General features: G+C 41.4%; 1 protein-coding gene across 1 annotated transcript; it reads right to left on the bottom strand.

The window, feature by feature from the left end:
* Positions 1-664: 664 nt before the first annotated feature.
* Positions 665-10,129, bottom strand: LOC137443197 (collagenase 3-like). Its single transcript, XM_068142711.1, is given in 10 exon segments — positions 665-1,738; positions 2,654-2,757; positions 3,668-3,827; positions 4,177-4,310; positions 5,429-5,546; positions 6,121-6,282; positions 7,039-7,164; positions 7,257-7,405; positions 9,484-9,725; positions 9,827-10,129. Coding segments are annotated over 10 exon segments (1,599 nt in total). The 3' UTR covers positions 665-1,637.
* Between the last annotated feature and the right edge of the window lie 4,393 nt (positions 10,130-14,522).

Here is a 14,522-nt window from a genome sequence, read left to right as displayed (position 1 = left end):
TAGAATAGAATAGAATAGAATAGAATAGAATAGAATAGAATAGAATAGAATAGAATAGAATAGAATAAACCAGGGTGGAAGAGACCTTCAAGATCATCACATCCAACCTATCACCCAACACCACCTAATCAACTAACCCATGCAACCAAGCACCCTGTCAAGTCTCCTCCTGAACACCTCCAGTGACAGCGACTCCACCACCTCCCCGGGCAGCCCATTCCAATGGGCAATCACTTTCTCTGTGTAAAACTTCCTCCTGACCTCCAGCCTGAACTTCCCCTGGTGCAGCCTCAGACTGTGTCCTCTTGTTCTGGTGCTGGCTGCCTGGGAGAAGAGACCAACCTCTGCCTGTTTACAAACCCCCTTCAGGTAGTTGTAGAGAGCAATAAGGTCACCCCTGAGTCTCCTCCTCTCCAGGCTCTTTCTGTCTTGCTCTCCCTCTTTCTTTTCTATAAAGTTCATTTTCTCAAAGGAAAAAAAAACAGGGAATCAGATTTTTTAAATAGACATCAAAAATGTAACCACTAAAATGCATGAGTTGGGGTCCTGGGTGTTTGATATTTGTGTGTTTGTTTCTCAAGCAATACCTCTGTCTTGCTTTTATGGCATAAAGCATAGGAAATTTGAAAGGAAGTAATTTCACAATGTTATTTTACTCCTCCAGTTTAGTTATTTATTTATTTATTTATTTATTTTAAACTGAAAAAATAATCAGTTTTAAATCCTTTGAATTGATTAAAGGTCAGACTACACCAGAAGCTTACATGGTACCGAAGCAAGTGATACAGACATTAAGAGTGACCAACATGAAAACAAAAAAGATATTCTTGTGAGTATTTCATTTGGATGTTCAGGTTGTCTGCTGGCACAGGCAGGTACAACCTCTGTAGATATCACTTGAACTGCTTCACATTACACCAGCTGAAAACATGGGCTGTGCTACCAGGTACAGCTTCATGGAAAGTTTCAGCCTGTGTGATTCTCTTGCTGGTGCTGCTTCTTTCTAGTTGATTTCCAGTATCATACAGGGTGATGATTTCTTCCCTTCCCTTTTGCTGTTTTTTTCTGGTATGACACCTTCTCCTTGTTCCAAAGATGACACAGGCACGCAGTTCCAAAATTCCCATTCAGATGGAGATACATTCAAATACCTTTCAACTCTCTAATCAGTGCTGCAGTCTGGTGTTATCCTGCTCAGGGAGTCACCACGCAGTCCTGACTCACTCATTACACATCTGAATTCCCAGCATGTTAACAGGAATTTTACAAAGGTATTTTTCTTGTGACATGCTAGGAGGTCCTTGGAAGATGCTATACATGCTTTGATTACCAGGAATTAATGGTGCTCATGAACATATATGATGTATGCAGCATCTCATTTTAATACCAGACAAACTTTATACGGTGTAATGCCCCTTGAAATGCTAATAATTACTTTTCTTCTTTCCTATTAAGTTAATTCAGTCCCAGACTGACATGCAGCTTTATAGTTCCATATATACAGTATACATCTGGTGACAGGTAGCCAGTGTTTGTTCACAGAACCTTGCTATCCTCTAATAAAGCTATATGCCCATATTATTATTTCCATGTATGACAAGCTGCTCTGCAGCCTACAACACGGCACTCGGCTGTAATCAGCACCAAAATATGGAGTTGGTATGCAGGACACGGACAATTCTTCTGCTCCAGATGCTGTATTCAAACTGCAGTGGTCCATTGAAGAAGTAGAGGTAACCTAAGGAAGATGAAAGTTAAAATTATTTAACCCTGAGAAAACTGTGTTGACACATTACAACGATGCTCTGTGTTTTCTGTTTTCATTAACTCTTTTAAATACAGTATTTTAGCATTTAGAATGCTGAGCTAAATTTTCAGAGGGATTTTGTTCTGTTTGCCAGACTTGGATCAGTGTGATAAAATAACTGGTATTTTAATGTAGTGGCAAGCTCTACACTTTATTACTATTCAGGATTTGCCTGCTAATGTTTAAGACTGATTTGGAAACATTCCTTGAAGAGCTGGATAGAAATGGGCTCTGTGGTGGGGTGAAATTTCCCCTCCAACGTTAACTTTGCCAGACCAGCTCAGTTGGAAGCAAATGAGTGGACACATGACAATACTCATATAAAATACTCATATAAAACTTAAGGTTCCCTAAGCAAGAAGGTAAGTCTTTAGTAGTCATGAGGTCTTATGTGACAGGTTGGACTTGATGATCCTTGAGGTCCTTTCCAACCGTATTGGTTCTATCATTCTATGAGGAGGTGGTGGGGTCACCATCACTGGAGGTGTTCAGGAGGAGACTTGATAAAGTGCTTTGTTGCATGGTTTAGTTGATTAGGTGGTGTTGGATGATAGGTTGGACGTGATGATCTTGAAGGTCTCTTCCAACCTGGTCTGGTCTGGTCTATTCTATTCTATTCTATTCTATTCTATTCTATTCTATTCTATTCTATTCTATTCTATTCTATTCTATTCTATTCTATTCTATTCTTCAATGTGTATGTACACTGTTTACAAGAGCACCTTGAGAACAGAAGAGTTGATGTGAAAAAAAACAACCAAAATGACAAGTGACAGAATTTCCCACAAGACCAATGTCAAGTTCCAAAGACAACTGGTAATAAAATGTCATTATCAGATTTTATACCATTTCTTTCATAGACTGCATCCACTCTATCACCAATTCCTGCGAAATCTTCCTCGATCAGCCTGGGGTAGCCTGCTTCCATAACCTCTGCCTCTTCATCATAACTATATTAAACACAAAAGAAAACAAAATATCAGAGGGTTTAAACAGCCTGGGAGATTGCACTATGCCCTTTATAGTTACCCACATCAGACACAACCAGCAGCCATTCTCTGCCCAGATAGATTGTGGAATCTTCTTTTCTGAAGACCTTCAAAACCAGCCTGGACACATGCTTGTGTGCCCTGCCTGGGTGATTCTGCTTTGGCAGGGACTTGGACTAGATGATGTTCAGAAGTCCCTTCCAACCCCTACCATTCTAATTCTATGATTAGGCACTTCATGCCTAGTGTGAGAATGAAATTCAGAGCAATAAAGAAGTCACTCTTCCACCAGAAGTACAAGCTTGATAAACACAAAATTAATGAAGTGACAGTGTCAGAACGCATCTGTGAAGCAGTTGGAGATGATTGCACCTGGTTGTATTACCACTACAAGCCTGTCCTGAGGCTGCTTGGCACAGAGATACTGGGAAGAGATGGCAGTGTCTCAGCTGTGCATCAGACCTGTCTGTAAGCCCCATTTGTGGGCAGCCAAAACCAGCCATCCTGGGTGTGATAGATTTCTTCCTCTTACGGCACTGTTATCATTCTGAGTCACACAAGCAACCCAAAGGAGCAAAAGGGGAATTTTGTATAGGAGACATGATCATATGACAACCTCTCCTGAATTAGGGCACTTTAGGGCACTTTATTCTCCTTTCCTTTCTTGCATTCTTTCAGCTTTTAATGGTTGTGCCCATATGTATATGAAAGTTTTGCATACACCTTTATGATATATTCTACAGCTATAGCAATGAAAACCACAGACTGGCAATGTGAGCCCAAATCGAGTGTCTGCTTGGAAACAGCCTGCTGATCTTCTGATACTTCTGGACAGGTTGAATAGAGAGCCACCAATCTGTCTCCAGCTTACCTCCAGTACTTATTTCCAGTAAAAAAGAGAGTCTTGCCAGTGTCTTTAATATGGACAGCTGCATCTATTCTTTTCATTTCTTTTGGGAACCCCATTTCATATATCTTTTTAGGGAAGTCTTCAACTATGTCATAGCCATTCAAAGCCCAGACTTTCTTTCCTGAAAAGAAGAACAAAATATTCAGAAGTGTTTTGTAAAGACTCAACTCAGAAAGCAGAATAAAATGAGGATGCCATGATCCCTGTTTTTATACACTTAACAGATTTTTAGCTCACTAACTCAGAAGGTATTAAACTCTTCAAGCTAACTATGATCCTAGGTGTCTGAGCTTAATTGTGTATCTGTTCACTGCATATTGGACAGACTGGCACAGGGAGAAACCAACAGAGTTTGTTTTTGAAGCAAAGAAGCTAGGACATTTTGTTCTTCTGTTGACTATCTTTGCATTGCATGCTGAGCTTGACTAAATCTGCATATTTTTCTGCCAACAACAAAACTGAAAACTCACCCTTAAACATGAACACAAGGTCTTTGATGGGGTTTTCATAAGCTGCATCGATTTTATTTGGAAGCTCTGGCCAAAAAGACTTAAGTAACACCAGTTCTGCCTCAACCATCTGAGGGTGCAGTCTCCAGAAAAACCTAGTTCAGAAACAGAAAACATATTTGAGGAATCTTGTCATAGCACACAATAGCAGTATCATTGATGTGCTATGCTGAAGATTAATGAAGCTTTTTTTTTCACATAACATGGGTTTTAAATATATAAAGCCCCTTGTAGACCTCTCCTTTCCTAACAGTCGACTAGCTGCAGACCATTTCTATCACCTCCAACAGCAATAACCTTTAATCCCTTTCTAAAGGTCTTTTATTTAGACTAAGAGAAACACTGCTGTGCCATGTAAAGCTTCTGAATGATTTCCAGAGAAGGGCAACAAAGCTGGGGAGGGGTTTGGAGCACAAGCCCTATGAGGAGAGGCTGAGGGAGCTGGGGTTGCTTAGCCTGGAGAGGAGAAGGCTCAGAGGAGACCTTATTGCTCTCCACAACTACCTGAAGGGAGGTTGTAGGCAGGTGGGGGTTGGGCTCTTCTCCCAGGCAACCAGCCCCAGAAAAAGAGGACACAGTCTCAAGCTGCACCAGGGGAGATTTAGGCTGGATGTTAGGAAGAAGTTCCTCCCAGAAAGAGTGATTTGCCATTGGAATGTGCTGCCCAGGGAGGTGGTGGAGTCACCATCACTGGAGGTGTTTAGGAAGAGACTGGATGGGGTGCTTGTTGCCATGGTTTAATTAATTAGATGTTGTTGGATGATAGATTGGACTCAATGATCCCAAAGGTGGTTTCCAACCTGGTTAATTCTATTCTATTCTATTCTATTCTATTCTATTCTATTCTATTCTATTCTATTCTATTCTATTCTATTCTATTCTACTCTACTCTACTCTACTCTACTCTACTCTACTCCACTCTACTCTAAATAAATGTTAGTAGATTTGTGTGTGCTGAAGAAAACGTGCACAGAGGGTGCCCATCTTCAGCCACAGGCTCTTCACTTCATATCACTGGGCAGTCAAGTCTGTAATTGCATTACAAATCCTGGCTAAAAAGATGCATGATGTAGTTTCTTAGAGGCATTTATACTGGTTTGTAATTGTTTTACATTTATGTTTACTGAAATCTTTAGTAAAAAACTGACATGGTGTTTCTGTTTGCTCAAATTTTCTTCAGTCCCCACTGCCTATGGTATGGAATTCTCTTTACCTGTCCTTGAAGACCAGCATTTCCCCACGAAGTTCTGTTATTGCATCCAGTGATAACTCTGCATCACATTTCTCTGGTGTTTTTGGATGTTTGGGGTTGGGATCTTTATCTCCAGCACCTGGAATAACATCATATGATCTATGTTCTTTTCTGTGGATCACGATATTGAATAGGATGTGGCAGAGTTTCCAAACAGCATGACGAATACAAGTATAATAGACAAACAATCTGTACCAGTGAAGTTTTGTTCTCTCTTTCTCTCCTGCAGCCAAGTACACTCATGGACTCTGCAGTTCAGCCATGCTGCAAAGATGCTAAATGGACTTTCTTTCTTTTTCCTAAGTTTTTAAGGTCCCCCAAAAGTTTTATTCTTTCCATGATGAAGCATGGATGTTTCTGTTTCTCTTTAGACTGTTTTACCTTCTCTTCAGAGGCAGGTCAGAAAGTGTACTGACTCTATCTGCTTCCCTCCTCTACAGGAGACAGCACAGTTGCTTCCTTTATTTTTTTCTTTCTGAACTATTAAAACTAAGAATCTTACATTCCTGCAGTCTAGTTGCCAAGAATCTAGTGAACTGGCCTTAGCCAATCATGACTATTGCTGTTAAACATCTGCAGCTTTTTAGTGACTGTGCAGTGCATCAGCAACAGGTTACAGCGGCACAGGAACAACATATGTTATACAGCCTTACCATAGAGCTCTTGGATCCCTTGCACATCATCATCAGGAAGCACAAACCCAGTTTTTCCAGTGTATGTATAAATTGGAAACATCAGAGCTCCAGGGTCTCTGGAATGTTCAAGTCCCAGTGAATGACCAAATTCATGGGCAGCAACAAGAAACAAGTTATACCCTGCAAAAACACAGGCAGTGAAAGTAAATGTATAGCCTTGTATCATCACAGCAGACTTTGGTTAACCAGTGACTCTGTGCTTTAACATCTAGGACAATGAAGCAGACAGCTGGATAAATGGAAAAATTATGTATCATTTCTTGTCTTTTTCAAACTACTATGGGTTTTGTTTTAATATGGGCCTAATCAATTCAGTATCTCATAGTTGGTGTTCAACCTAGATCTTATTTGACAGTGTTGTTCTCTAGGTAGATTTAGTTCTTAGCAACACTGGAAAGTTCTAGAGTGAAGTCTTGGTACTACTCAGAAATCAGCTTTAATGCCAGGAGGATGAAATAACACAGTGCTGGAAAAAAAATAATAATGTTTAGTTCTAGCATAGCTCTGTCTTGAATGGGCAAGGTGAAGAATTTGCAGATTAAATGCAAGTATATAATTTGCAGCTGAGTTAAGTATATGTGGTTTATAAAGTCAGTAAGGTAATTCCCATCCCAGTCAAACGTCAAAATGCCAAAATACCTTGTTTGTGGCAATTTGTAACATCACTTCAACACTGAGGAGGTGTGTATCTCAAAAATCATGCTAGACATATGTTATACCTGCATTTATGATTGGAGGCTAAATCCAGCATCCTATGAGTGGACAGTGAACATAATGATGAATGAACAGTAAGCAGGTAAAACAAACTGTTTGCACATATCAAATAGCACCAAATTGTCCATGACCATCTCAAATGATCTCTGGAACTTCAGTTACCTTTAGAATCATCTGACCAAGCTTCATCATCATCAAAATGAGCGTCTCCTCCATAGTCAGGACCAGGGGGAAAAGCATGAGCCAGTAATCCAGAGGGTCCATCAAAGGGGTAAAAGTCACCATGCTCTATGAAACAGCATTCAAAACAATTAAACCAATTATGCCATCTTATTGGCAGTAATGTAGTTGCACAGCAAAAATAATTGCTTCTGTGTTACCTTTAGTGCCAAAGGAGATCATGATATCAGCTATACCACTTCGTATCCTGGTGAAGTTCAGTGGCGTCACATCAGACCAAACTTTGAACGCTCTTTTGAAAGCTCTGTCTACTTCAGCGCGGCTCAGATCGGAAGTGTAATTCAGGATTCTATCAAACAGATTAACACCTCCAGTTAAATTTTGTGAAGTGGAAAAAAAGTGTAACACATTTTTATCTGACCATACACCTGGTTTTGGTTTTGCCTTTTTCTCCCTATGTTCTTATCTGGAAAAAAAAAAAACCAAAACCAAAAATATCCATTTCTGTTTTCACAAGAATAGAGAGAAGAGAAGAGAAGAGAAGAGAAGAGAAGAGAAGAGAAGAGAAGAGAAGAGAAGAGAAGAGAAGAGAAGAGAAGAGAAGAGAAGAGAAGAGAAGAGAAGAGAAGAGAAGAGAAGAGAAGAGAAGAGAAGAGAAGAGAAGAGAAGAGAAGAGAAGAGAAGAGAAGAGAAGAGAAGAGAAGAGAAGAGAAGAGAAGAGAAGAGAAGAGAAGAGAAGAGAAGAGAAGAGAAGAGAAAAGAAAAGAGATTTAACCAGGAAAAGACCTTTGAGATCATCGAGTCCAACCTATCATCCAACACTGTCTAATCAACTGAACCATGGCAACAACTGCCCCATCCAGTCTCTTTTCCAGTCTCTTCCTAAACACCTCCAGTGACGGTGACTCCACCACCTCCCTGGGCAGCACATTCCAATGCCCAATCTCTCTTTCTGTGAAGACCTTCTTCCTAACATCCAGACTAAACCTCCCCATGCACAGCTTGAGATTGTGTCCTCTTGTTCTGGTGCTGGTTGCCTGGGAGAAGAGACCAGCCCAGACACATTAAACCAGCTTTTTGTAACTGATTTTCTATTCACCAGAAGACACAGAAAATGCACAGATATACTCTGCATTTACTACAATTGTATCAGTAACTTCAGATTTTTTTCATGCCACAAAAATATGTCATGATCCTCGCTTCCTGGTGGAGCAAAACATGATCCAAAAAGTGTCAAGCAGGCTAGACTTATCCATATTAAAGTAATATTTATCACTACATACTGAACTGAGAGAGTTCAGGGATTTCATATTTGCAATTTGCTAAAAGAATTCACATTACAGCTGGTCAAATCCCCTGTTGACAATATTGTGTTATTAGCAGAGAAGGAGCTACTATGTGAACTTTCAGACCATAGATTCCCAAAAGCAACCTTCTGTGGTCACAGTGCTGAGATCTGTCTGACCAAACATAGGTGTCTACACCTGGACTGAGAAATGGAAGAGGGACAAGGGTCAGTGATGCTTTCACAGTCACAATGCACAGACTGGTTTGCATTTACACAGCTTTGTCAAGGACAAGGCCTATGTGAAGCAGACACTAAACCAGGTCCAAAAAGCAGAGATTAAGCACTGTGAGGATCAGTGGTGAGGTGCATGATGTTAGTCCCTGCCCCTGTTCCATTTGGCACCATAGATGTGCCCAGAGTGTCTACATGGAGGCCAGATGAGGATTTCATAGTATCATAGTATCAGTCAGGGTTGGAAGGGACCACAAGGATCATCTAGTTCCAACCCCCCTGCCATGGGCAGGGACACCCCACACTAGATCAGGCTGGCCAGAGCCTCATCCAGCCTGGTCTTAAACACCTCCAGGGATGGGGCCTCAACCACCTCCCTGGACAACCCATTCCAGGGCTTCACCACTCCCATTGTGAAGAACTTCCTCCTCATGTCCAGCCTATCTTACACCACACTAGCTTTCCCCCATGACAAAGTAAAATGGAAAAAAATGTTATACATTTCCTTGGGCAGTCAGATGGTCTTGGGGTCCCTTTCCAAAAGTGAGGCTATAAGGATTTTAAACTGCAAATTAACTTTTGTCAAACTCATAGAATCATAGAATCATAGAATCAGTAAGGTTGGAAAAGACCTCAAAGATCATCTAGCCCAACCTGTCACCCAACACATCATGACTACTAAACCATGGCTTCAAGTGCCACATCCAATCCCATTTTGAACACCTGCAGGGATGGTGACTCCATCACCTCCCTGGGCAGCCCATTCCAATGGCTAACAACTCTCTCTGTGAAGAACTTTCTCCTCACCTCGAGCCTAACTCCAACCTCATCTACTGAGCAACCTCTTCCACAAAATACATGGAAGGAAGGTAATAACAGAAATACTTCTCAAAATGCTATGCATTTACCTGTATGTCAAATTCGGTTTTGACCATTTGAGTTTTCGAGGGAAAAAGTTATATTCCCCTACATCCGGGACGCCACACCTCGGCTTCTGCATCAGCTCGTATGTTTCTTCATCTAATTTGCCTGTCACCTCCAAGCCAAAAAATGCCTGCATTTCTCGAAGTTTAGCTGCCACAGTGTTGGCACTCTTCCTCATTATGCCAGCAGGATTTGGACGGAGATCATAGTGAGTCCTGAGATAGCGCTAAGCAAGGGAGAAAAGAAGTGATAAGCAAGTTTGCAAGCAGTTGTAACCACACAACTTACTGTACATAAAACATGCAGTTGAATTATTTTGTACTGTACCTCTGCAAACTGAAGGTCTTTCTCTGTGAACTCATGGCTATCTTCAAGGGGAATAGGGATTGTCAGGCAAAATGACAAACCCAACAAGAAAAAGAAGACAACTGGGAGTCTTGGTTGTATCATGTTGGGTTTGCGAAGTCTGAAGAGCTGATGCTTCAGAGAGCAGTTACCTTTACTTTTATAGCCCCAACCAAGTGAGTCACCACTTAGGGACAAGTTAGAACCTCCTTGTTGCTGAAAGTAAACATGCTTAGATGGCTACTTTTTTTTTTTCCCTCCTCCCCAACACTGTGGTTTAGGCATCTGTTGTCCCACCAAGGGCTCTGAAACTGTATCCTCCTATAAACACGGGCTCTGGATGTTGACATAGGTTGTGGGAAAAAATGGGCAGAAGCAAATTACACTTTTTGATTATTTTGCAATAATTTACACAGGCAATAACTTTGTAGTCACCTACCTTTCTCTGCAGGAAAAGAAATGCCTTTATTAGACAACACAAATACCTAAGCAGCCTCAAGATTCTAAAAATAAATCCTGCAACTTGTCAGCAGCAGAAACTTTTAACAGCTGGAATAGCTCATACACACTGTGATTGTTTACAAGTGTTGCCTTGGCTGATAAGAAATAACATAACAGAGAATACAGTAGGATATTACATTTCCTTGTTTCTGCAAAGAAATATAAGTCCAAAGGATGAACAGGAATTTTACTCCAGTGATCCTTAAAGTACCTTCCTATCTAGCTTTCAGAATACTTCGCTGCTTGAGGTGTACTCAAACCCAGAAATGCTAAGTATCAGGAAAGAGTTTTGAGTATTCAGAAATGATTTTTTAGCAGTAGCAAAGCAGGTCATGTAAAATCTCATCTGGTTCATGAAATTCATCTCTTCCTCAAAAGCCAAGACTTCAACTCACATTGTGAGTGAAGCACAGCCATAGATCAATGAGACAGCTACTACTCTTGAGAGAGAGAGGCAATATACTAGCTATAGGTAGGCAACCAATCTGTTTCTCTAGACTGACAGAAATAGGTGATTTTTGACTTCCAAGGGGGGTGATAGGATAAATCTGGCATTATGACAGACATAAGAATTATACTTCAAAGCTTAGATGATTTCTGCCTCCCCAGAGTCACTCTAATGTCAGCTGCTGCTAAGACTTGTCTCACACCACATGCCCACTAATGTGGGTCCGAGGGGATGTGCTGTTTCTGCTGAATTCACCTTCTTCTTTCATGGAGGTGGTTCCTGTATGAAAAACCTCAGGCAACTTCCTGGTAGAAACTGGTATATGCTTTCTGGAATGCCCTGCCTTGCCATGGATTATGTCTTGTTGACAAAACAGGAAAAGGACAAAAATTAGTGAAGTCAAAGGTGTAAAAAATCAATTTCTTACTCAAATAATATCAGCCTTGTGTTTTATAATGACAAGTGGTAAAATCAAATAAAACTGAGAGGAAACAGTACCAGACACAACTTAAAATTCCCACAGGTAACTTTCCTTTGAATTCCAAATCCAGTGGAGAGCCACGAGGATGATTAGGGGACTTGAGTATCTCCCCTATGAAGAAAGACTGAGATCCCCGGGGCTGTTTAGTCTTGAGAAGACTGAGAGGGGATCTCATCAATGTGTATCAATATCTGAGGGGTGGGTGTCAAGTGAAGGGGGGCAGGCTCTTTTCAGTGGCACACAGTAATAAGACAAGGAACAATGGGTTCAAACTTGAACCCATTTCACCCCAACATGAGGAGAAACTTCTTCACAGGGAGGGTGATGGAGCACTGGAACAGGCTGCCCAGAGCGGTTGTGGAGTCTCCTTCTCTGGAGACATTCAAAACCCACCTGAATGCATTCCAGTGTGGACTACCCTAAGAGATCCTGCTTTGGCAGGGGTGTTGGACTCTGTGATCTCTGGGTGTCCCTTCTGTTGGAGCTATTAGCTCTAATGTTCTCTGATTCTCTGATATTAACTCTCTTCTACCTAAGGAAAAATTGTATACCACTATTTGTGCATCACTGCCCTTTGCCAAACTTAAATGAAAGCTTTTCATTCTGTCAGGCCCTTGTATCACTGGTCTTTCTCAGCTCTGATGCTGGAGTCTTTGCTTCTGAAATAGAAGAAATTAATTTCATAACCAAGAGTTACTGCAAAAGCATTATCAGTCCATCACACTTTATGAGAGAATGTTCCTGGTTTTTTTCTAAGTGGTTTCAGGGTTGTCTCAATAATGTTTAGCTAATTGGTAATGAAAGGTGAAACCAAGGAGTCTGAGACAGTATTTAAATAATATAAATGTATAAAATAAGCAAATAAAAAACCATTTAGCTAGACACAAGTGTAAAATTAAAGAACACTGTTAGCCTATTGAACAGTACTCTAATGGGGTGTGGAGCCCTGTTCTTCACAACATTTAAGATGCAGTAGTCAAAGGAGCAGTAAGCAGAGCTGCCTTGCATAAAGAGAATGGTAGACTAAATAGGGGAGAATGATTTTGCACTTTTTAGTCTCTTCATTTTCTTCATACAGATGCTCTGAAGTCCACAATACTCTAAAGCTCACAACGAAGATTCTGTCAAAAACTTTGCCTTCAGTACTCTTTACAGAGCTGCACTCCAGGTGATATTTGGAATGGACAAGGCAATTATAGCAAACTCCTAATCTGGCAGCTTTTCTGAAAACAATTTCTCTTACTAGATTTGTGCAAGAAGAGAGGCATAAAGACGGTTCTTCTGCTATCATATGAGAAGGGCCGCGAGGATGATCAGGGGGCTGGAGCACCTCTGCTATGAGGACAGATTGAAGGAGTTGGGGCTGTTCAATCTGCAGAAGAGAAGGCTCTGAGGTGACCTAATTGTGGCCTTCCAGTATCTGAAGGGAGCCTACAAGAAGGCTGGGGAGGGACTTCTCAGGATCTCAGGTAGTGATAGGGCTAGGGGGAATGGAATGAAGCTGGAGGTGGGGAGATTCAGGCTGGATGTGAGGAGGAAGTTCTTCAGCATGAGAGTGGTGAAGCCCTGGAATGGGTTGTCCAGGGAGGTGGTTGAGGCCCCGTCCCTGGAGGTGTTTAAGACCAGGCTGGCTGAGGCTCTGGCCAGCCTGATCTAGTGTGGGGTGTCCCTGCCCATGGGGTCAGAGGGGTTGGAACTAGATGATCCTTGTGGTCCCTTCCAACCCTGACTGATACTATGATACTATGATAAAATGAATAAATGGAAAGACAGCCCACTCTTGAACAGATTCTGCAAGTGAGTAGAAACACATGAAGAGAAAAAAATAGAGAGTAAGTAACTATTTTTCTCACAGGGAGTAAATCAAATTCATAAAACAGAAATTGATTTCTGAAAGATGTGTGTGCAATAAGCCACCTCAGAATGGACTATGGCTGAACTGTGTTTTCTGCGCAGACAGCTGATTCCCTTGGGAGCCTGGTCATAGAAAGAATAGAATAGAATAGAATAGAATAGAATAGAATAGAATAGAATAGAATAGAATAGAATAGAATAGAATAGAATAGAATAGGACCAGACCAGACCAGACCAGACCTGGTTGGAAGAGACCTTCAAGATCATCATGTCCAACCTATCAACCAATCCAACCCACCTAAACAACTAAACCATGGCACCAAGCACCCCATCAAGTCTCCTTCTGAACACCTCCATACATGATCCAGTATGTTTTCTAGTGCATTTTATAGTTATTTATATCACACCCATGGCTAGAAGCCTATATTGAGGCATGGATTTTTATGTCCTCTGTACACAAACTGAAGAAACACTGGTAAAGGATTGTGCAAACAAGCACATAAAAAGGCCAGCGAAAACAGCATTGCAGACATACTATGATTTTTTAAGTGGAGACAAAAAGCCTTAACAGAGAGAGGAACTGAGTGAACACCTCTGAAGCTGCTATTAGCTTAAAATATGGACTCTTTAAAGCCTCAAAAAACTGAAGTATTTAAAGTGGCAACAATAAATGACAAAGTAAAATCCTGCCTAGAATAGAATAGAATAGAATAGACCAGACCAGGTTGGAAAAGAACTTTGAGATCATCAAGTCAAATCTATCATCCAACACCATCTAATCAACTAAACCATGGCACCAAGCACCCCATTCAGTCTCTTCCTAAACACCACCAGTGATGGTGACTCCACCACCTCCCTGGGCAGCACATTCCAATGGGCAATCACTCTCTCTATGAAGAATTTCTTCCTAACATCCAGCCTAAACCTCCCCTGGTGCAGCTTGAGACTGTGTCCTCTTGTTCTGGTGCTGGTTGCCTGGGAGAAGAGACCAACCCCTGCCTGGTTACAACCTCCCTTCAAGGAGTTGTAGAGAGCAAGAAGGTCTCCTCTGAGCCTCCTCTTCTCCAGGCTAAGCAACCCCAGCTCCCTCAGCCTCTCCTCATAGGGCTTGTGCTCCAGACCCCTCACCAGCTTTGTTGCCCTTCTCTGGACATGTGCCAGCAACTCAACATCCTTCCTAAACCGAGGGGCCCAGAACTGGACACAGGACTCAAGGTATGGCTTAAACAGTGCTGAGTACAGGGGCAGCATTCTCCTTTTCCCAAAACAGCATTGCAGACATACTATAAGATTTTTTAAGTGTAGACAAAAAGACTCAACAGTGCCAGGAACTGAGTACACACCTCTGAAGCTGCTGTTAGCTTAAAATACAGACTCTTTAAAGCCTCAGACAA

Source organism: Melanerpes formicivorus, unplaced genomic scaffold (genome assembly GCF_026170545.1).
Source record: "Melanerpes formicivorus ecotype bairdi unplaced genomic scaffold, bMelFor1.0.p_v2 SCAF_1, whole genome shotgun sequence".
Classification (NCBI taxonomy): Eukaryota; Metazoa; Chordata; class Aves; order Piciformes; family Picidae; genus Melanerpes; species Melanerpes formicivorus.
The sequence above is the reverse complement of the archived record's forward strand: the minus strand, read 5'-3'. Positions and strand labels throughout refer to the sequence as shown.